Source organism: Onychostoma macrolepis, chromosome 18 (genome assembly GCF_012432095.1).
Source record: "Onychostoma macrolepis isolate SWU-2019 chromosome 18, ASM1243209v1, whole genome shotgun sequence".
NCBI classification, from domain to species: domain Eukaryota; kingdom Metazoa; phylum Chordata; class Actinopteri; order Cypriniformes; family Cyprinidae; genus Onychostoma; species Onychostoma macrolepis.
The window spans coordinates 821,332-844,914 of NC_081172.1; the positions used below are offsets into that span (position 1 = coordinate 821,332).

Consider the following 23,583-nt stretch of genomic DNA (forward strand, 5'->3'; position numbering starts at 1 on the left):
AAACCTGGATATATGTTATTCTAGTTTATTATTATTCTAGTTTAGTATTATAACTAAAACTAAAATTAAAACCATAAAAAAACATTTTGGTTATTTGAAATAAAATAAAATAAGAACTTTTGATTTCAGCTAATTGTCAAGGCAACATTTCTTATTTTAATTTAACTTACTGTACTTTAACTAAAACATAAAAATATAAACTGATTAAAATTAATAATAAAAAACCTATTTTATTTATTTTCTTATTTTAATTTAACTTGATGTACTAAAATAACTAAAAACTATTATAAATAAAAATTTATAAACTAGTATAGACATAGACATAAAAAACTACTAAAAATGACCAAAAAAAATTACTACAATTTTAACTAAAGCTTAAATAGAATCAGAAATATAAAAATAAAAACTGATTAAAATTAATAATTAAAAAAACTACAATAGTGTCTCAATGATACTAAAATATCACTGATATGAGGAAGCCTCATTTTAAAAATTTCTAGACATTGAAACATCATGGAAATTTTTCAGATCTTGAAACGCCATGGGAATTTTATTATGAATCTACAATTTTCTAGTCATGCCATGTTGTAAAATATCTTATCAGGCAGAAATTGTGAGTAAATTGAAAACATAGTGCATATCCGAATCATTCAAATGTGCACTGGATAAAAATTATGCAAGTTTGATTAGTGTATGGGATTAATGCATTTTTAGAGAGTAAGACATATTTTTTTAAACCCTTACAATTAATATTTATCAAGTAAATCATGAACAACTGAAAAAGTCACTGGTTAAAAAGAGCAGGATCCCTGAAAAACATTCAGCTTCTAGAAACTTTATTTAGTTACTTAGGCTAATTTTAATTTATTATTTAGCAAGAAGTTACTGAAGTGTTGTTGATATGAACTGTTTCATATACCAATCCATTTGTAACACATTTACAAACTGAGAGCAAGGAAGTAAACAGGAAGTGAGGCGTGTCTTTGCTCTTAACAGCCCTTGAATTGTGTGTATTACCAGGTCTGATGGTGGGAATGTCAACAAATGTGGGCGGCACAGGTATTGGATCACGAGGGTAAGGATCTCGTGGGTCATCAGGAAAACCCGGACCAGGACCAGGATGAGGAAAAATACCCGGAATCAGAATCGGACCTGGACCTGGACCTGGACCCGGACCCGGACCCAGATCTGGTCTGTCTGGATCAGGAACCGTGTGACCATACAGACAGAGTCTCTGATACTCCTCTGAGTGGGGAGAGAGAGAGTATTATTCAGTTTCATATTCATATTCTATTAATATTATACAGTTTGTTGGTTAGAGTGAAGATGTTACAATTCCTGTACCATAATAATTAGGGCTGCAACAAACGATTATTTTGATAATCGACTGATCTAACGATTATTAGAATGATTAGTCAGTAAAATTTGATTGATTATTCAGCTTTTGCAATTAGTTAAAATGTCAAGTCATACATATTCTAACAAATAACTGTAATCACAGCTAATAAAAACAGTTCTGAGCTAAATCAAGCTTTGATCTCTGCAAACCAAACTATCACTTAAATTAAATATTTTTTCACCACTAATAAAACAATTTTATCATTAGCTACCTCCACACAAGAGAGCTGCTTTATAACAGAAAATCAAGTTGTAACTAACTGAAAGTGACACTGACTCTGTTTTTTCATGTTTAACACTGTAAAGCTTCTTGATTTAAGGCAATCTATTGCATACAGTACTGTATAAATAAGTGTGGCATGACTGGACTTTACTGGAGTGCCGAACTGGTGCAAACATCAACATCACTGTAATCAGATGCTTTCTTAACTGCTGCTTTCTCACCACTGTTAGTTTTGTTGTGTTTATTTCATTATTGAGAGGAAAGCATGCAGCATATATTTACATATTCATCCAAATACCGCTCAGCAGCTTCAGGTTCGGCTGTTTTATGTCTAATCGGCGCTCTGAAGTGCGTGTGTGTCTTCTTCTCTTGAACTGCATCCAGGAGGGCTGAATTACAGCCTTGCGCTACAGCTCCACACTGGTCAAACTGCATTATTGCAGGCTCTTACATGAGATAAAGCGACTACTTGACAACAAAAATACTTGTCGACAGTTTTTTATTGTCGATGTTGTCGATAACGTCGACTAAACGTTTCAGCCCTAATAATAATAGTTATTTACTATCTGTGTTTGTCTTTTGTAGCGCTTGTTCAAAATACCGTTTCAATTGTTCAGCTGTTCTTGGTTGTTTTCCATGTCATTTAAATAAAAAACAAATATAAAGCTGATAAATAAAGCTGTTTGAATTGAACTGAGAGACTGACAGAGCGATGAATCCTCATCCTCACCTGTTCCGCGGATGGGACACATCTCTGGGACGGTGGATCCAGTCCAGCATCCTCTGTTCTCGCAGCAGCACTGGCTCTTGGACATACGCTGCGGCAGCAGATTAGCACAGCGTCCGTTCACGATGTTACCGTAGCAGAAGCCTGTCCGAGCGTCTGGAGCGGAGCACATGAACAAAGAATGCTGCATGAGCTACCATCATCTAATGCAGTCACACAACACGATTCACTGATGCAACAAGTTTATATATATCTGCAAACAGCATTTCACAAACTCAACCTCATTCACAATCACAAAATACTATTTGCAAATGAAAAACAATTAAAATATATAAGTGTGTTTGCACGTTTCTCAAAGTTTCTGCATGTAGAAACTGTTGAATCTGATTTGCAAATGATCATGTGTGCATATTATGATTGACTGGGTTAAAAACCCACATCTGATTGGCTAAAGAGAACATCTGTTTAAAAAAACACTTGTGAATCGTTGACACAAACACACAACATCCTTTAGTGATGCACAAACACACATCTAGCCAGCTAAGTTATGATCAAACATTAACACAACATTCGTTCAGAGTTATCCGGCCTTTAATAATGCTCTTAAAATGTTAGTACAAAAACATTATTTATACATCATTCATGGAATAATTTTTCCTGAAACATTTTAGTTGGACTTTGATCTATTGTTTTTTTTTAAATGTTGCTACTTGTTTCAGAACGTTCCGAGAACAAGTAACGTTTCTTTAATGTTTGTAAAAATGATACAATGGAATGTTACCTTAACATTCTCATAAAAAATGTTTTTAAAAAACTGGATGATTTGAATGTTCATAGAACTTTCAGAAATAATGTTTCACAGCTTCAACGTTCTTGGAGCATATTTTTGTTAGCTGGGTACATGCGTATGTCACCTCACATTGGCTACGTGGCCACACACACACATGCACACACATGCACACACACACTTGCAGTGTGACGGTGCAGTCTGCATAATGACAGAGCATCTCCAGCTGCAGGAATAACGTGAGGGAGCGAGTGGAGCGAAGCGCAATGATGGAGGAGAAAAGAGGGATGTTTGGCTCAGGAAACGTTTGGAGTGGATCGAGTCATAGCGCACATTCCTTCCACACAAACACAGCCAACACTCATCAGCTGAAGACCACTGACCCACTTACACACACACACACACACACAGAGGACGGCCTCCTCTAAAGGCCTCACACACAAACGCTTATTTTTACAGTTTCATGTAATTCATCAGCTTCAGCTGAATGTGCTTCACTGGCCTGATGAATAACTGTACATGTTCTGCCACAGTCAGATCAAGTCAAATTATATTCAAACCCGGTTAACTGGATCAGGCGCCATTAAATCATAAACATGAAAAAAATATGATAAATATTTTTTAAATAAAAATGAATGAAAATACAATACTTCAGAAAATGATTTAAAATGCAAAATCAAAAATTAATAAATGATTTTAAAAACAAAATAAAACGCTAAACATTATAGAAATAAAAAATCTAAACAAATGATTTCACAAATAAAAATAATCCAAATAAAACACTTAAAAATGTAATGAAAAAGTAAAAATAAAACAACTGTTTTAAAAATAAGGCTTATCAAAATAAAGCACTTACTCACTTACTAAAATTAATTAAACTATATAAATGCTAAATTAAAATAAATATATGATTTTAAAAATTAAAAAGTCAAAATTAAACACTTACTAAAAGGTCCATCATAAAAACATTAAAAATTCAAATAATTACTATATATAACAAAAAAAAACAATCAAAATAAAACACTTACTAACGAAGATGAAACAATTTATTCTTTTTAGTTGCACGTCATGTGACCACTACCATCAGAAACTGTTAACATGCAAATGTGCTACTAAATTATTGAAATAATAACTTTGAGACTTCAAGGAAATATTTTAGGTTTGGCTGACAAAAAAAAAATTGTAAATCCTTAAACGACAATATATATATATTTTTTTTTTAAGCAAAACAATTTTCAATGAGAAAAACACGCAGGATATGCTTTTCTCATGGTGAACTGATGAGATGGTGTGAAATTTTCATTTCAGATCTGAATGTGAGTTTACACTGGATTTTGAAGGATCTACTGCCCTCCTCCTTTAGGATTTTATTACAACTTTAAATCTGAACATTAAGAAAATGTGAATAGTTCCTCTGCAAACACACATGGAGGAAACACGTAGAGCAGGAAGCAGACAGGAGGAGAGGTTAATACATCAGACTGTGACGGTGAGAGTGGGCCGGACTCACCGATGCAGCGCGAGCCGTCCAGCGCCGTGTCGAAGCCCACCGGACACCTGCAGAAATAGCTGCCGATGGTGTTGGAGCACTGACCTCCACTGCACAGGCCCGGGATCTGAGAGCACTCGTCGATGTCTGAGAGACACAAAACCCATCATCACGCTTAAACCAGCCGCTACAGTACAAACCGCTTCACAATCAAAACCAGACTCATGACGCTGACTGTCCGAGAAAATCATGCTAGTCAAAGCCACAGTGCAACTACTTACCTGCACGTCTTCTGAAACCCTGATCTTCTGGATAATGACTGCAGTAGTAATTGATATCTACATATATTATATATATATTATCTACATATATTGATATATACCTGGCCACACGTCACTTCACACACTACACTACTTGAGGTCGGTAAGATTTTTTAAGGTTTCTGAAAGGACTCTCTTACGCTTACCAATGGATGCTCTGCAGTGAATGGGTGCCGTCAGAATGAGAGTCCAAACAGCTGATAAAAACATCACAATAACCCACAGCACTCCAGTCCATCAGTTAACATCAGGAGAAGACAAAAGCTGAGACAAATCCAGCATTAAGACGTTTTTAACTAAATTACGAGCCCATAATCCATAATATCGGTGGATTGATGGATTTTAATGCTGGATTTGTTTCAGCTTTTGTCTTCTCCAGATGTTAATTGATGGACTGGAGTGGTGTGGATTATTGTGATGTTTTTATCAGACTCTCATTCTGACGGCACCCATTCACTGCAGAGACACTGATGCAGCGACACATTTCTACAAACCTGATGAAGAAACAAACTCATCCTAATCTTGGATGAACTGAGGGTGAGTTTTTAGAAACACTCAACAAGCTAATTTGGAATCCAAGTCTCAAGTCAAATTTTTTTTAACTTGAGACTCCTAAACTACTAAAGAGAGCAACGGGCCGTCATCTACACAACCCTGTTTGAAGGGGTTTTGCTGTGTGATGTGAATTATTGAGCAATATGAATGTCAGATTTACTGTCAGACGACTGACCGCAGCATCTCTGCAGTGAAATACGACTTGACTAATAATGGACAGCAGTCTGAGTTTGGCTCTCGCTCGGGTGCTTTCCAGAGCTCTGGGCCGTTATTTCTGGGTGCGGGGTGGGTACGGATCTCACACACACACACACACACACACACACACAAAGCTCGCTTCTGCTTTAGAGTCTCACTCCAGTTCAGTAACGACCCGTTTGATCGAACACAAGTAAAAATAAAACCTTTCTGCCCTGCTGTAAACACAGCAAAGCAGCCAGACTCTCTCTGTCTGTCCTATAAACATGTCTGAAAGCGTCGACTCTGAGATAATGACAGAAGATTCAGACTTGCTGTCTAAACAAACTCACGCTAATGCGGCTCTCTAAGTGATGTCAGACCGCCTGGGAACCAGCACATCGTCTTCTGTGATCATCATCATCCATATAAATAAATGATGAAAATAATGACAGTGGAATCCACACTGAACTGTGGATGGAGTTCAATTAGATAGAGATTATGTGAGAGAGTCGTAGATCTACCGTCCACATTCATTCGACTGTAAAACATACGTGTTTAACTGAAGAGCTGAACTAAACCAGATTGAACCACAAATACACTCACAGCTGAAGACGACAAAAATACATGCAGATAAATACTCAGAGGAGCTTCGTCTCAGATGTTTCTCCAAAAAGACCTCAAGAGAGATGAAAACAGGCCCAAATGAGTCACTAGTCTTCATCTGATGAGAAATGTTTCATTTGTTTCAATGTTTCATATTGAGATCTGACTGCAGGTTTCTGTATCTTTCCAACTATCAAAAATATGTTCCAAAAACGTTTGCTAACATTCCCAATGAGTTGTGAAAATGTTATTTCTGAACATTCTCCGAACATTCAAAACGTCTGGTATTTTGAAATGTTTAAAAATATACAAACATTCCATTTGATCATTTTGCAAAGATCATGAGAATGTTACTTTTGAATGTTCTCTGAACGTTCTAAAAATGTTATTTAAAAACATTAGACAAAAGCCCAACTAAAACGTTTCAGAAAAACATTCCACGAATGATGAAATAATGTTGTTGTGCTGACATTATAAGGGACTTTTTCTCAGGAGAAACATCTGAGAACTTCGGTCTAAGTCTCTGTTTGTTCTCCATTTGCTAGGAGAAACATCTGAGATGTTAAAGAGATATCATGTGTGTAGAGAAAAACTTCAGCTGCAGAGCTGAACAATGAGTTCTGATGTGTGTGTGTGTGTCATTACCTTCACATTTCTGTGTGATTTCGTTGAACTTGTGTCCAGCAGGGCATTTGCACTCAAATGAGCCCACAGTATTCACACAGTTTCCCCCCTGACAGAGTCCAGGAATGGCCTGGCACTCGTCCACATCTACACACACACACACAGAGAGAGAGAGAGGAAATGCTTTAACAACACAACACAACAGATGCACTCAAATCAGTGTGTATAATTCAAAACAGAACAACATGAGGAGGAAATATCAGCGCTCCGGTCTCATGTCGCAACGCTTCATGTGTGTTTGTGAAGCCTGAAAACAAAGCAAAGAGTTAAGACATAAACAAATCATAATTTTTAGACTGTGCTTCATTTCTGTATAATCTGACTAATCAAATGTAAATAAATGAGTGTCATTGATCATGTCACAGTCAAATGTTCTTCTATTGCATAAATCCTACTGTTTTACCCACAATAAAGCAAAAAAAAAACTAAAAAAAAAAGATACACACTAGAGTTCAAAAGTTTGAGGTTAGTTTGCTTTTTTGTTGTTTTTGAAAGAATCTCTTCTGCTCACTAAGGCTGCATTTACTTGACCAAAAATACAGTAAAAACTGTGAAATATTATTACAATTTAAAATAACTGTTTTGTATGTGAATATCTGTTAAAATGTAATTTATTTCTGTGACGCAGCGCTGAATTTTCAGCATCATTACTCCAGTCTTCAGTGTCACATGATCCTTCTGAAATCACTCTAATATGCTGATTTGCTGCTCAAGACATATTTCTGATTATTATCAATGTATTAAAAACCGTTCTGCTGCCCAATATTATTGTGGAAACTGTGATACATTTTATTTTCCAGGATTCAAATGTAAATAGAAAGTTCTAAAGAACAGCAATTATTTGAAATAGAAATTTTGTAACATTATAAAAGTCTTTACTGTCATTTTTGATCAATTTAACGAGTCCTTGATGAATAAAAGTGCTTAGTTCTTTAAATCTTTTGAACAGTAATGGAGACTGCTAGTGCATTCAGATGCGTTGATCCCATCAGCGTAGTGAGGGATAATATCTACTGTGATAGTGATACTGTACACACACCTGCATCTCACACACAGACAGACAGTGAGGAACAGGGAGACAAGTAAATAGGGAAGAAATATTAAGGGACAAGATAAAAACCTGATTGATTTGAGGAGAAGTGTGAGACTGAACCGAGAGAGAGGAGACGAAAGCGAGACGAGCCCACGCTCACCCTCCCAGAGCGACTCAGACAGCCAGACGATAAAAGAATTTACCCAGCTGGAGGAATTACAGTCACAGCCAAACCACACACACACACACACACACCGGAGCCAGTCTGTGACAATACCGGAGATCCTCTTCAAAACCTGCAGCACAGACCGGCACATCCGGCCCATCTTAACCCAGCACTTCAGCTCAGATCAACAGGTGCATCATTGAGTGATTCGTTTACAGTCAGTGTGTGTGTGTGTGTGTGTGTGTGTACTGAGTGCTTCACAGTGGATCTGTGTGTTTGTTCTTGATAAGTGTAGATCTTGATCAGTGTGTGTGTGTGTGTGTGTGTGTGTGGGATCGTCTGGCTCGCTGAGGCATGCGTCTATGTGTTCTGACAGTGTGTCCTTGTTTGCATGACTGCGAGCATTCCTTCATTAGAACCAAAACCAATCTGACTCAATTAGAGTGAACTGTCTGTCCATCTGTGTGTGTGTGTGTGTGTGTCTATGTCAGGGTCAGAAATGAACTTTTCCAGTAAGTGGCCATATTTGCCCCAGGAATTGATTTCCAGGGGATTTTTCACCTTTGTAAGGGCACGTTTTATAATTACTTTATTAAATGCTTCTGTTGTTTTTTTGTCAAATACTTAAATTGAACCAATTACTTCAATCAATCACAGCACTGTAGACTGATACCAAAACTTAAACAGAAGCGGCATCTGACATGGCATTTATTTACAGTCTGCTCATGTACAGCGGAGGCCAAGATGATTAGAACACTAGTATTATCAGCAGCTAAAAATGGTTTAAAATCAGTTATTTCTATCTTTTGCTGTAGTGTGTCAGTAGGAAATCTCAGTTTACATTTCCAAACATTCATTTTGCCATTAATTGTAATAATCCAGTAAGATTTTTGTTTGCTCCACACAGAGATCTGATCTGATCATCATCCAGTCTGTCTGGAATGACATGAAGAAACAGAACAAACTAAATCCAGAAGAACTGTGGAGAACAACGTCTCCAAGACGTCTCCAAGTGTGTGTGTGTGTGTGTGTGTGTGTGTTTGTGCGTGTTTTTGTGACATATGAGGACACAAATTTGTATAATGACATGGGTATGACAGGTATTAAAAGGAGAAGGTGATTTATGAGGACATTACCCCGAGTCCCCATATTTCAAAAAGCTTATAAATCATACAGAATGAGTTTTTTTGGGAAAGTAAAAATGCACAAAGTTTCCAGAAAGGCAGTGGTTCTCAAACCTGTCCTGGAGTACCCCCAGCTCTGCACATTTTGTATGTCTCCCTCATCTATCACACCTGATTCAACTCATCAGCTCATTAGTGGAGATTGCAAGACCTGAAGTGGGTGTGTCAGATATAGGGAGACATACAAAATGTGCATAGAAAATATGGTTTGTACAGTATAAAAACCATTACACCTATGGAGAGTCCCCACAATTCACAAAAACAAACATGCGTGAGTGTGTGTATGTGTGTGTGTATATATATGTGTGTGTGTCTCACCCTGACAGGCTCCAGAGCGGTGGTTGGGAATGAATCCGCGGCGGCAGGGGTGCGGTTGTGCTGGACACTGCTCACACGGATGACCCCAGGCCCGTCCCACCGTCGCACAGCACAGCGTCTTAGTGCAGACGATTCCGGTCAGCTGACCCTGACACATCTGGTTACTGACCGACGCGAAACACGGCCCCGTCCTGTAATCTGGAGACACAGAACAAGTTAAACACACTAATGCAACACTTTGTTCGCATGACATTTCAGAAGTTGCAGCATGCCAACACACTCCTAAGAGGGAGCATTCACGGAACGTTCTACCAAGGTTCTCTCAATGTTATAAGCAAACGTTCTTCCAGTAACTTTAACAGAACAGCTGTTCAGTTCCTTTTCGGGTAACACTTTAGAATAACTTAATGAATAACTACACAGGAACAAATGACTAATGCACTATTAACATTGTAGTAACTACTATTAACTAACAAGAAACTCTGATTAACGATTTATTAAGTAATAGTGCTAAGTTGAAACTGGTAGCTCACTATTAGCTAACCAATAACTACTATTTTCTTTCATATATCCTGAGAACTCCTAAGAACTACTTTATACAGGTTCAAAATTAATGTGAATTATGCATAATGAATAATTAATTCTAAAATGAAGATCATGGTAACCCACTAGTAATGACTCAAGTATTGCCAAATCCTTCTAAATGAACTACTAATTACTTGGATCAGTATTCTAAAGTAAAAATTATCATAACTTCCTAATATTGACTGATGTCATTGTGAGCTTTTGAGATATATGTAAGGTTTTGGATAGTAATGTCTCATATGTTACTACATCCTTCTGAAGAAACTACTAATTATTTGGATCAGTATTCTAACCCACTAGTAATGATTTAAGTGTTACCAAATCTAGCTAAATGAATTACTAACCAGGACCTTACAAAAACCTCAAAGGTTTACAATGACTTCAGTCATTACTAGAGAATTATCACAATCTTCACTTTAGAATACTGATCCAAATAATGAGTAATTCCTTCTGAAGAATTTGGTAATACTTGAGTCATTACTAGTGGGTTACCATGACCTTTACTCTAGAATGAATTATACATTATGTATTATTCATATAAATGATCAATCTGTATACAGTAGTTCTTAGTAGTTCTTGGGGAGGTATGGAAAAAATAATAGTTACTGATTAGGTAATAGTGAACTACCACATTCGACTAAACACTATCACTTACTAATTCATTAATCAGAGTTTCTTGTTAGTCACTAGTAGTTACTAGAGTGCTAATATGGCATTACTCATGTGTTTACTCAGTTATTCATTAATGATGGAACAGTATTCTAAAGTGTTACCCCTTTTGGTCTGGTCTACTCGTTACTCCTGGTGTTCCTGTGTCTGCCCTGCCTTGTATTGCCTTGTTTGGATTAAAGACTGTTAATTTGAGTTCATCCTCGTCTCCTCGCTTCCCTCGTGTGCGTGCACCGTGACACTAATACAATATCTCAAAACCAATCAAATGTGATGATTCTCAATACTAATTATAATATTCCAATAAAACTGATATACTACAGAACATGCTGTTTTGTTTAAAAGCTTAAAAATAAATATTATTAATCATTTAAAACAAACAATATTTCATTTATACTTATACTAGCAGTGAAATAGATAATGAAAAATTAATGATGACAAGAGGAACAATCACGAGTCTCACATCGCTGATGTTCTTACAGTGTTGATCAACTCACTGCTGCTTCATGTGAACACTGGGAACACCCTGCACGTGTGTGTGTGTGTGTGTGTGTGATGTCATGTGTGTGTTTGTCTGAAGGGGACACTCCCTGCACTGCTCAACATCTGGGAGCAATAAAACTCACACTCAACACACATACAAATACACACACACAAACACTCACTTACACACACACACACACACACACACACTGGTAGTCCTATCATTACGAGGACTCTCCATAGGCATAATGGTTTTTCTACTGTACAAACTGTATTTTATATCCCCTTATCCTACACCTCACACAAAACTATAGCTTTTCTAGATTCTCAGAAAACTTCATTCTGTATGGTTTATAAGTTTGTTTCCTCATGGGGACCAAAAAATGTCCCCACAAGGTCAAAATTTACTTGTATTATTATACTTGAGGGGACATTTGATCCTCATAATGTAGTGAATACCAGCACACACAGGCCGCATTAGCAGAGCTTGATTCATTATGGAATTCATGATCTCCTGCAGTTCATCAGCTGAATAAATCTCTGGGAATGTCTGTGTTCACTGCGCTCTCTGTGCACCTCATTCCTGCACAAATCCAATTTAACAATCATTTACAAAAATGTGACTTCAGCTGAGTGTGAATCACACACACACTTGACTCCATTAACCCTTTACAACCACCAGATCAGGGTCAAGTACATGGACGGCTCATAGAACATTTGATACACAATGGTAATTCAAAGTGCTATACATGAAAAAAAAAAATAGTGACAAAGAAAACATTTTGATAATGCATGCATGCAAGCATAAAAATAGTCATAAAAACATAAATAAATTTAAAATGCATGCATCATATGTAAAAAATTTAATAAATAAAAAACATTTTAAAAAGGCATGCATCATAAGCATAAAAATAGTCATAAAAAGACATTTTAAAATGCATGCATCATAACTTTAAATAAATTTAAAGAAAACATACGAGAAATGCAAGCATAAGTATAAAAAAAATAAAAATAAAACATTAAAAAATGCATGCGTCATAAGTATAAAAAGTCATAAAAACAGAAAAACATTTAAAATGCATGCATCATAAGTATAAATATAGTCTTAAAAAGAACATTTTAAAACTGCATGCTTCAAAAGTATAATAAAGTTCTATGCCTTTTAATGCATGTATAAACGTTCCCAACTGTTTGATTGGACAGCTACCAGAATATCTATCTATATGAATTTCTATTCATCTCAAACTCCAGTTTTAGCACAACAGCTGACTGGCAGGTGAGTGGGCGGAGCATCACATGGGTTTCTGATCATGTTGCTGTGAATGTGATTCTCTACACCTGTGGTTTCTCAGCTGCACACCTGTGTGAATGTCTACATACTTGATCTGATGCAGGACAGCAGACGTCTGTATAAACTTCAGACCTCACAAGTTTTCTCAACACTTCAGCCTATTTTATATACACAAGGCTAACCCAAAATGCAACACACACTTGTCTTTAGTTGCCCCAGCGATCATTAAAGCTGATAAACACACCCGACCCTCCTGACGCGATCGTGTCTTCTGCTCCAGCAGGGAGGACGAGGATGTGTCATTAAGGGATGTTTCCACTTGCCATTTGCACATAAATATGATTTCCAACAAGACAAGCAGCAAACAAACAGAGAACGCTCTGTCCTGTTTCACAAACACTGAACTCCAGCACATCTGCAGCTAATAACATCCACAGAACATCAGAGTCCAGAAAGCAGGTCCTGAACATACACACACACACACACACACACACACACTCACACACACACACACACAGAGAGAGACACACACACACACACGCAGAGAGAGACAAACACACACTCACTCACTCACAGAACCACACACACACACACACACACACACACAAAAACAGGCCTCAGCCGGCTTCTAAGAGGAAACCAAATTCCGAAAGAATCAATCTTTAGAACTACAAACTACAGTCAGAGGAGTTATTATTGATGTGTATGTCTGTGGTTTGTGTCTGTGATGTTTTATAAATCTAGGTGCGTCTCACCTCTCTCACACTGAGCTCCAGTGAAGCCGTAGTTACACAGGCAGCGGTTTGGAGCGACACATCGGCCTCCGTTCAGACAGCCGGACTCACACACCGCTGCAGAAGGAGACAGAGACACGGTTAGCGTCTGCCGTGTGTGCATCCGTATGTGTGCTGCAGGGTTACGGGAGTCTTACGCTGGCCGCAGTGAGCTCCGGAGTATCCCTTCTGACACAGACACTGCTCCTCCGCACACGTCCCCCCGTTCATGCAGCGGATGTTACAGTTCTGGACTGAAGACAAACATCAGACATGTTAATTACTGTATATACTGCACACACACACACTAAATGTTCTTGATATTTACACATATGAGAGGTTACACTACAATAAAAACATCCTGCAAGTTTCAGAACTCAGCACTAACTAAAATCTTACAAGAGCGACACTGCTGTTGGATAAAAAATGTCGGGTAAAATTCTCAAAATATAGTTAATATGTGACCCTGCAGCACAGAAGCAGTCATAAGCAGCACAGGTATATTTGTAGCAATAGCCAACAATACATTGTATGGGTCAAAATTATCCATTTTTCTTTTATGCCAAAAATCATTAGGATATTAAGTAAAATCATGTTCCATGAAGATATTTTGTAAGTTTCCTACCATAATTATATCAAAACTTCATTTTTGATAATTAATATGCATTGCTAAGAACTTCATTTGGACAACTTTAAAGGCGATTTTTTTTGCTCCCTCAGATTCCAGATTTTATTCTAAGCCAAATATTGTCCTATCATAACAAACCATACATCAATGCAAAGCTTATTTATTCAGCTTTCAGATTATGCAAAAATCTCAATTTCACAAAATTGACCCTTATGACTGGTTTTGTGGTCCAGGGTCACACACAGTATGTTACTTTTGCTATTATTAACATACCACACAATATGTAGCTAGTGTTTTACTGTCGTCGCCTTTTAATAACTTTTGGTAACACTTTACAATAAGGTTCCATTAGTTAATGTTATTTAATGCATTTATTAACATAAACAAACAACAATACATTTATTACAGTATTTATTCAACTTTGTTAAGATTAGTTAATGAAAATACAGTCATTCATTGTTAGTTCATGTTAGTTCATTAATGTCAACAAGCACAAATTTAGATTTTAATAATGCATTAATAAATGCTGAAATTAACATTAACTATGATTAATAAATGCTTGTTTATTCTTAGTTCATGTTGACTAAATTAGTAATTACTAATGAAACTTATTGTAAAGTCTCACAAGTGTTATTGTGAGAGTAATATCTATATAGATATTTAGTAACATTTATGTTGTTTTGTGTTACAAATGGTTGTGTTGTTTCATTTCCTTTTGCCTCGGACTCAAACATATACGGCTCTATCACAACGCTTGCCATCTCGAGTATCGAAACACATGACATGCTGTAAAGGAGGGCGTGGCTACAGTGCGATGAAGTTAGCCAATCACAGCAGTCCGTGTTGGGGGAAGTTACTTTTAAAAGTAATGCATTACAATATTGCGTTACTTTGTTACTTTTTATAGATTATGTTACTTTTGCGTTACTTTTTGTCACCTGGGCTGGGCTTGCTTATTAGTTTTTAATAACAAAAAACCCCAAAGTTACATTTTTGGCAACTGAAAAGGCTTTTTCACACCAAAAGAGAAATTAATAAGCCTTAACTTGAGGCGTTTCCTCCTCTGCACTTACTCCCGGTTTCTCTCAACACAGGGACAAGAGCTGACAGTCAATAAATGGAAAAATAGAGTAACCTGCATAGCTTATTTTAAATAGTAACTCTGGTATGTTCTTATAAATTTCAAAAGTAATGCATTACTTTACTAGTAATCTGATTACATAGCTTGTGTTACTTGTAATGCGTTACCCCCAACATTGACAGCAGTGTTTTACAGAGAGTGAAAAGTTTTTCAAATATTGTACCTTTTTTGGTGCAAAAAACCTAGAGAAACATTTCACTGCATTTCATGACCCCTTTAATATCAAGGCAATTACAGACCAACACAAACCCTATTGTGTGCATGAATCATTGTTCCTGTTGTGGACGCCCACAAAGGGAGGCTTGAGGAGACTTGAGCTCACATCTGGGGACGAATGTGTCCCCAAACTACACCACACACACACACACACACACACACACGAGCGTCTCCTCCCCGTGGAGCTGCAGCAGTGATCCAGAGAGGAGCTGGAGCTGCGGGGTGAGGCCTGTTGACTGTGGACGGACTCCAAATCACACACACCCATCCAGACACAGCTAATATTCACAATATTTGTTATTCACAATCACGGCAGTAAAACAACCACAAGAATCTGAGACGATCGAGACACTAAACCATTATTTTCAACATCCTAAACAGATGACCATCTTTCATCGTCTTTCGTGTTAAGATGCCAAACCATATTTGGGAAAAATCTTGCAAGATTTATGTTTGCTGCAATCGGCCGGGTCATTATTTGTCCATTTTGAGATCATTTGGTGATAGGCGCATCCTACTGACTGACATCAGTGCATCATTCTGCTCGAAAAAACAGTCATGCAAAATGATTGATTTCAAATATTCTTATGAAAATGTTTATGAAATTAATTTTTAAAAAAATGTAATTCAGCTTATCTTATTTGCTGTCATTAAGGCAAGTTTATTTACATATCACATTTAATATACAATGGTAATTTAAAGTGCTATAAATAGCCATAAACAAGCATAAAATCAATCAAAGAAAAAAAAATATTTTAATAAATTGCAAATGCATTGTAAGATTAAAAATAGTTCTAAAAAGAAAACATTAAAAAAATGCATGCATCGTAAGTATAAAAATGGTCATAAAAAAATAAAACATTTTTAAAATGCATGCATTTTAAGTATAATAATCGTCATAAAAACGAAAACATTTTAAAAATGCATGCATGATAACTATAATAAAGTATAATAACGTTCAAGCCTTTTAACGCATGTATTAAATGCAAAATATGGTTAATTACATAAGACATAAAAAACAATAAAAACCAAACAAATAAAAACGGAAGAAATTGATCAATTAATTAAAATGAATTGAATTAATAAATTAAATTATGACATGTATATATAACATCTGCCATTCATCGGCCATTAAACTCTGCATCAGTGGACTGCTGCTTATAGTGGATACCTCACAGAATCAAGGTTACCATCTAACACACAACCATCAAACATGTCAGGAATTAAAGCTTGCTTGGAATGATTAAAACACTAAGCAAACAGGAAATAGAACAAGACGGTCATGTGACTTTCATCTCCTCTCTGACGGACTGAATTACCTGATTTGGATCCACAGGTGGGAGCGATCTGGCCACTCGGACAGGTGCACATGTTGGGTCTGGAGCAGAAGCCATCTCCGCAGGAGCTGCGACAAATCGCTGAGAACAGCAAAAACAATGATTGACAACATCTATTGATTGCTTGACCTTCACAGACATCAATAAACATGCAGGTACAGGTGATATTCTGACCGTTCTACACATCTCTTGTGTCTTGTTGTTTCTTACATGCACACTAACATGTTTAAATCCATCCCAGAAAACCAAAGTCTGCAGATACAGGTCTGGTCCTGCTCCAGGTCTTTCCATGAGACAGACTTGCAGTTCATCGAGGCATATGCCAGCTGTCTTATTCAGGAAATATCGGCTTAATCGGATTAATGCCATTACACGATGCACATATAACTGGAATGCGTCCAAACTCTGATTATTACCGGAATGTTCTTGTTAAGTGCGGTCAGCGAGAGGTCGGGAGGTCAGAGAGACTCTGGGCCATTGTGACCGAGATCCATTAGCGTGCCTGACCTTCACATGTAAACAACATCACCCCACCCACCGCGCCTGAGAGACGGCCAGAGTCACACAACACCAGCACAGCCTTCCTGAGCGCTGCCAATCTATTCATTTACAGGACGAGAGCGAAAAACAATCATCCAGCGCCGAGCTCGCAGAACCCCGCCCTCCTCTGTGAACCACTACTGATAGCTGGAGCAGAACACAGCAAACAGGAAGCTGATGAGGACTTACGGACGATGCACTGGTTGCCTCCGGTCAAGGTCTTCCATCCGGGACAGCAGTACGCATGATGACGGGATCCACACACATTCGGCCTGCGGGAAGAGTTCAGCAGAACTTAATTTAAACTTTATGTGTGAATTTTCAGCAGCTAAAAATGGTTTCAAGTCAGTTATTTCTATCTTTTGCTGTAGTGTGTCAGCAGGAAATATCAGTTTACATTTCCAAGCATTCATTTAGCCATTAATTGTAATAATTAATGAAATAATTTGAGATGTGATCTGATCATCATCAGTCTGTCTGGAACGACATGAAGAAACAGACTGAGACTAAATCCAGAAGAACTGTGTCTCTGCTTCAAGAAACCTCCTGCGAAGCTCCTGAGAAACTCTGCTCAAGAGGACAAAACCTGCTTTAAACACAAAGGATGCTCACAACACATGTTGATTTCATTTAGTCAATAGAAGTTAACTGATAAAGAAAATCTATTTATGACATTATTTTTGACAGCATTTTTACACATGTACCTAAAACTGTTAACAGCGCTGTAGCTTCGCAGGAAGGTTTCTTGAAGCAGAGACACAGTTCTTCTGGATTTAGTCTGTCTCTGGTTCTTCATGTCGTTCCAGACAGACTGATGATGATGTGAAAATGAATGTTTGGAAATGTAAACTGATATTTCCTTCTGACACACTACAGCAAAAGATGACTTCAAACCATTTTTTAGTTGGTGAAAATACTAGTGTTCTAATTATTTTGGTCACCAATGTAGAATAAAATTAACATGTTAAGAACATCGGAATAGAAAGGAACATGTGTAACAAATGATTTTTTGAAGTTGTAAATAAAACATTACTAGAATATGTTGTACAAGAAAATACTATATCAGTCTTTCTACAGGTAAAATTTTTCATAAGAAAAGTGCACAAACAAAAAAATGAATAAAGAGACCATAGGAATAGGAAATGTAATTCCCATTTTCTTTTTATTTAAATTTTTCCTGTTTATTTTTAATGTTTATGCTCTTTTCTATATTTTTTATGTTGGTTTGGTTTGTACAGAAGCCTGTTTCTGCCACGTAACAAAAAAATGAAAAAGGAAATTGCGACTTTTTGTCTCACAATTCTGAATTGTGCGATATAAACTCAGAATCGCAAGAAGTCCAAATTGCGACATATTAAAAAAAAGTCTGAATTGTGAGGTAAAAAGTCAAATTACCGCTTTCATTTTTTAATTCTGTGGCAGAAACAAAAAAAGAAGAAAAAAAAAGAATTCAAAGGGGAAAAAAGTCAGAACTGAGAAATATAAACTTAAAATTGTGTTAAAAACACCAGAATTCTGAGTTTATATCTCACAGTTCTGACTTTTTCTCATAGTTGTGAGATTTAAAAAAAAATCACAGTGACTTTTGTGCACAGCTTAGGTTTTTTCCTATAATTTAATGTTTGATTATTGTGTTTTATTAGGATCATCTAAATGAACACAAAGACTTGGAGATGTTGCAAAACAAACACTCAACAGACCAAAGAAAACAGCACTTCCATGAAACCTAAACTGTCATTAATGTTATGACGCTAACGCTAGTTAACGGATTCTGGAGCGCGGGAAACCGGGTTCCCACACAGCCTCCCCAACGGCTGTTAATGACAGTTTTACCACAGTGTTTAGAGTAAATGTTGCGGTTCTTCAGTGATGGAGAGAGTCGTTACCCCTTCAGCACGTCCTGCCCGCCGCCGCGTCGCTTCGATCGGTTCGCTCTCGTTTGCTCCGCGGCTCTGTCTGCGCCTGCGTTGAGCGTCTGCGCAGCTCTGTCTGCGCCTGCGTCGAGCGTCTGCGCTGATACACACAGCGACGCGAGCGCTGAGATTCCCGCCGCGAGCACGAGCAGCCGCCTCATTCTGCGCGCGCTCCCGCTGCAAGACCAACAGCTCACATTAATAACAAAACTGACAAAAACACAAACCTAGTGAAGAAGAAACTAGCTTAGTGTGCGTCAGTCAGACGCGTTTATGGAAAGTAAACGAGAATACGACAGCAGAGAAACTTTGTGAGCAGAGGATGAAATAAAACTGAGGTAAAATAAAACTGAGGGAAAGAAAGTTTCTGTACCTCCAGCAGATGATGAAGAAGATGAAGAAGAAGTCTCCTCCAGTAAGTCTGCACTAGTAAAGTCTGTAAAGTGCCTGGTGAAAGTTGTCAGGGTGAGAAAAAGAGCGTAAAGCGGTTCAGAGGTGCAACACAAAGCGCAGCGGCTGCGTTACTGCATCAGCGCTCATTCCGCTGCGCCACTCAAATCTCATCCAAACACTCGCTCCCCTCGGATCTCGCGAGAACCTGCGCGAACTCAGCGCTGCGGCGGTTATTATTACACTCAAATCACTGCGAGATTAACGATTTTATCCGCAGGGAATATGAATAAAATCAATCAGTATGAGGAGATAATCACCATATTCAAGGTGCTTAATAGAACATGGACTTCATCATATTATAACTCAGATGTTCACATCTCTTCCATTTTTATTTGACCCTCTAGCACTCTCTATTCTGTCTGTTTTATTTTTATTTATTATTTATTATTTAATTTACATTAAAACAATGTAAATAAAAACTTGCTACGTGTACTTCCTTCCCTTACGAAAATTAACCATGGATTTACAATACAAATTAAACCAAAAGAAAAAATCATGGTGACTGCAATTATGCAAATTAACCATCATGGTTTCGCTACACTAACCATAGTTAAACATGGTATTTGTTGTAAAACTGTGGTTATACAAAAGATAATCAATACGCCGAAAAAAAAACAAAAAAACATGGTTACTACGCTTTTGCTACAAAAAAAACATGATTAATTTTCGTAAGGGTTATGCTAACTGAGACTTGTTATAGCACTTACATATTATTGCTCTCTTGTTGGTTTGCTTCAAGTCGCTTTGGATAAAAGCATCAGCTAAATGTAAATGTAGATGAAATACCGTATAAATACCATGGTAATCATTCTAGCGCTGATCTAATACCATGGTGCTTTCACAAAAACCTTAAAAAGAGGGTTTGTGGTCAATTAATTCCGTCAGGAGGCGTCTTTATTTAGTTTTTCTAACTTTCGCTCGCTGACAGACTCTTGCTCGGGAGCGCGCCGCATCATCTCTTGTCCGCGTTCCCAGTCACGTTTGGCGCGGGGGCGCGCACGCTGGCAGCACCTTGACTCTTGTAATGAGAACACGAACAATGCACAATGAGAGAGGAGGCTCATGGGAAACAATTTATGACTTTTACCCTCCAGACGTTCTGCACAATACACAACTCAAACCTTGTCAACGCGTTAGAGAAGCATGTGGTCTCGTTTTTACAAAACACAGACTTTTGGAGCTAATGCCATGGCAGTACCATGTGTTGGGAAGGTTACTTTAGAAATGTAATAGTTTACAGATTACAAGTTACCCTATTAAATGTAATGTAATATTATTAAAGTAATGTAACTGATTACATTTCTAAATTTCTAATGAGTGTTTTTAACTGTTAATCATTGAAACGCAGGCAGGGTGAATCTTACAGAAGAGCTCGACACTGATTACTGTCAGACTTTCAAAATCCTTCATCACTTTAATTAAGATCACAATAATTTAATTTTAAAGCACAGCCACCACAAAATCGGACTTTAACACCTTATCTTACTTTGAGATCATTCTGAGGTTAAATACAGTCTGTATTTATATCTATATCTGGTTATTATTTTAAATCTGTATTTAAAATAATAACCAGATATAGTTTAATAGCTATGATAAAAAAAACAGTTAATCTCAAAAAAATAAAATAAAGCACATACATAAACCCAAATTGGAAATAAAACTGTTGTAAAATAAGCATGTGTCCTATTCTGTGTCCTAAACTCCTGAAACATTGGTGTGTCATATTTTACAGCAGTCAATGCAATTTGGAAAATAAATCAATCATATCTATATGTGTGTGTGAAAATATTCAGATGTAACCCCCTTTGTAACATTTTCATAAGTAACTAATTTAATGACACATTTTTTTCTCAGTAACTAACAGAATGCAGTTACATTTATTTTGTAATTAAATTATGTAATTCCGTTACATGTAACTAGTTACTCCGCAACACTGGATACATGGTATCAAATAATACCACGCTACATTACTGCATTGATGCACCAATGCTTCAGAGTAAGGGAAAGAAGTTGGTTTCCCCTTACTGAACATAAAATGAGCTGTTGCATCCTGACTTGGGTGTTTGCGTCTGCGGTCAGAGGAGGGGAGCGTCCCGTCTGCATCTCAACCCAACAGCGTCCAGCCTGAGACTGATGCAGGAACAATGGCACACGGTGGGTGGAGAAACCCGAGCCGCACCCTCCTCTCTCTGGACCGGACCGAAGCTCTGGTGCGCTCTGTGCATCAGAAGTGTAATCATCCGTAAGGAATGCAGACTGAAGTCAACATGAAACTAAGACCATTTACTTTCTTAAGACATGCTCTTGATTTCATCAGTGTGTTCTGAACAAATCTTTTTCTTCACAATCCTTCATCTAAATGCAATCATTCGTTCATCCATTCCAGCTGACGCTTGGTCACACTACATTTTTCATCCCACTGACCTCCATTCATACGCATTGCAAATTTAATACATTTCATGCACTCAAAAGTTCAAGTTTGGTGAACTCTGACCCGCGATGTAGTATCATGTGAATATTCTTGTGTGACTAATAGAAGAAAAGTACATGACAACCTCTTAGCTGAATTTAAAAAATATAAAAGAATAAAACTTTACAGCTGCAGGTTTGTGGCATTACAGAAATGCAAAGTGGAGTTGATTGTATATTTTTACATTTACATTTATGCATTTGGCAAACACTTTTATTCAGAGAGACTTACATTGCATTAAACCTATACTCTTTTTTTTTTTTTCATGCATTCCTTTAGAATTGAATCAATGACATTGCTAGCGCTGTGCTTTACTGTTTGAGCTACAGAAATGTGTATTTTGTATTTATTAGTACCTATACAGTATGTTGAAATTTTGTATGTTGGCAGTGTCATCGCATATCAAAACCATTGCCATCTCTGAATAAATTCTGCATGCTTAAAGGATGGTTATTATTGTTAACTGAAACTAAAAATAATACTATTAAAACTTTTTTGTCAATTGAAATGAAGCTGAAATTACAATAAAATATAACTATTAGATAAAATTAAAAAAACTTCAGTAAATAAAAATAAGAAATGTTGCTGCAGCTGGCAGATAACTGAAAAGTCGAAACACTAAAATTACTAACTGGAAATAAACTAAAACTAAAATAAAATACAAAAAATCAACCTAATAAGTAAAATAAAAATGACAAGCACAAAAAATAACTAAAAATGTAACTTATATTAAATAAAAATTGAAAATGTCTAAGTAAAAGGTTGAAATTATTAATAAAAACTATAATCATAAAAATAATGCCACTGCTTTACTTATCAACCACCTTCATACAGAGCCTCAGTTCATTATGGTGAAAATAAAGTCTCGCCCTATTCATTTTTCACACCGAATCTTGTGTATCACTTGTAAATATAAACAGGGTTTAAATGGCTTGTGAGCACGTTGTGTTTAATTTATGTCGTAACGTCATTTTTCAGAAGGCGGCCGTGTGTCTCTGGGTCCCATCGACTGACAAAGTTCTGCTCATTCTTCTGTGTTTACTTTCTCTAAGGCTCGGCGCTATGGCTTAAACAGATGCTCCAATATACTGACCTACTTTTGAGGAATTCAGTCCTCTCTCTCACTGCACGTGACCCAATAACAGCATCCCATTCCTGTTCCTGTTCCCGGCCTCGTGCGGATCGCAGACGGATGGAGGGACGGGCGGGGGAGCGTGTGCCTGTGCGAAAGCGTCTTACTCAAACTTTCTCACACTGTTTATTTGCTTTGGCTCAGGAGCGACTGTGTCTCCTTTCATTTCCCGTGGTTTTGGACTCCAGGAATCGAGCGCTCCGACTCCCAGACGATCAGCGATATGGGAGGAGTATCTGAAATCTCACAGAATCAATCATTATTAATCACTTCTAGATTGCTTTG

General features: G+C 37.2%; 1 protein-coding gene across 2 annotated transcripts in view; it reads right to left on the bottom strand.

Annotated features, from left to right (window-relative positions):
* Nucleotides 1–20,597, bottom strand: part of fbn1 (fibrillin 1) — a 90,683-nt gene extending 70,086 nt beyond the window's left edge. Inside the window, exons 1-12 of one of the 2 annotated variants that reach the window (XM_058751342.1) lie at nucleotides 20,404–20,597; nucleotides 19,617–19,690; nucleotides 19,217–19,420; nucleotides 17,520–17,602; nucleotides 16,773–16,871; nucleotides 13,627–13,722; nucleotides 13,451–13,546; nucleotides 9,668–9,865; nucleotides 6,928–7,053; nucleotides 4,646–4,771; nucleotides 2,352–2,504; nucleotides 1,018–1,245 (exon numbers count right to left, since the gene is read on the bottom strand). In XM_058751342.1, coding sequence (XP_058607325.1) covers nucleotides 1,018–1,245; nucleotides 2,352–2,504; nucleotides 4,646–4,771; nucleotides 6,928–7,053; nucleotides 9,668–9,865; nucleotides 13,451–13,546; nucleotides 13,627–13,722; nucleotides 16,773–16,871; nucleotides 17,520–17,602; nucleotides 19,217–19,404 — 1,393 coding nt within the window. In that variant the 5' untranslated portion in view covers nucleotides 19,405–19,420; nucleotides 19,617–19,690; nucleotides 20,404–20,597. Of the gene's footprint in view, nucleotides 1–1,017; nucleotides 1,246–2,351; nucleotides 2,505–4,645; nucleotides 4,772–6,927; nucleotides 7,054–9,667; nucleotides 9,866–13,450; nucleotides 13,547–13,626; nucleotides 13,723–16,772; nucleotides 16,872–17,519; nucleotides 17,603–19,216; nucleotides 19,421–19,616; nucleotides 19,801–20,403 lie in introns of those variants that run through there. The other variant, XM_058751341.1, reaches the window with a different exon arrangement.
* Nucleotides 20,598–23,583: the final 2,986 nt, after the last annotated feature.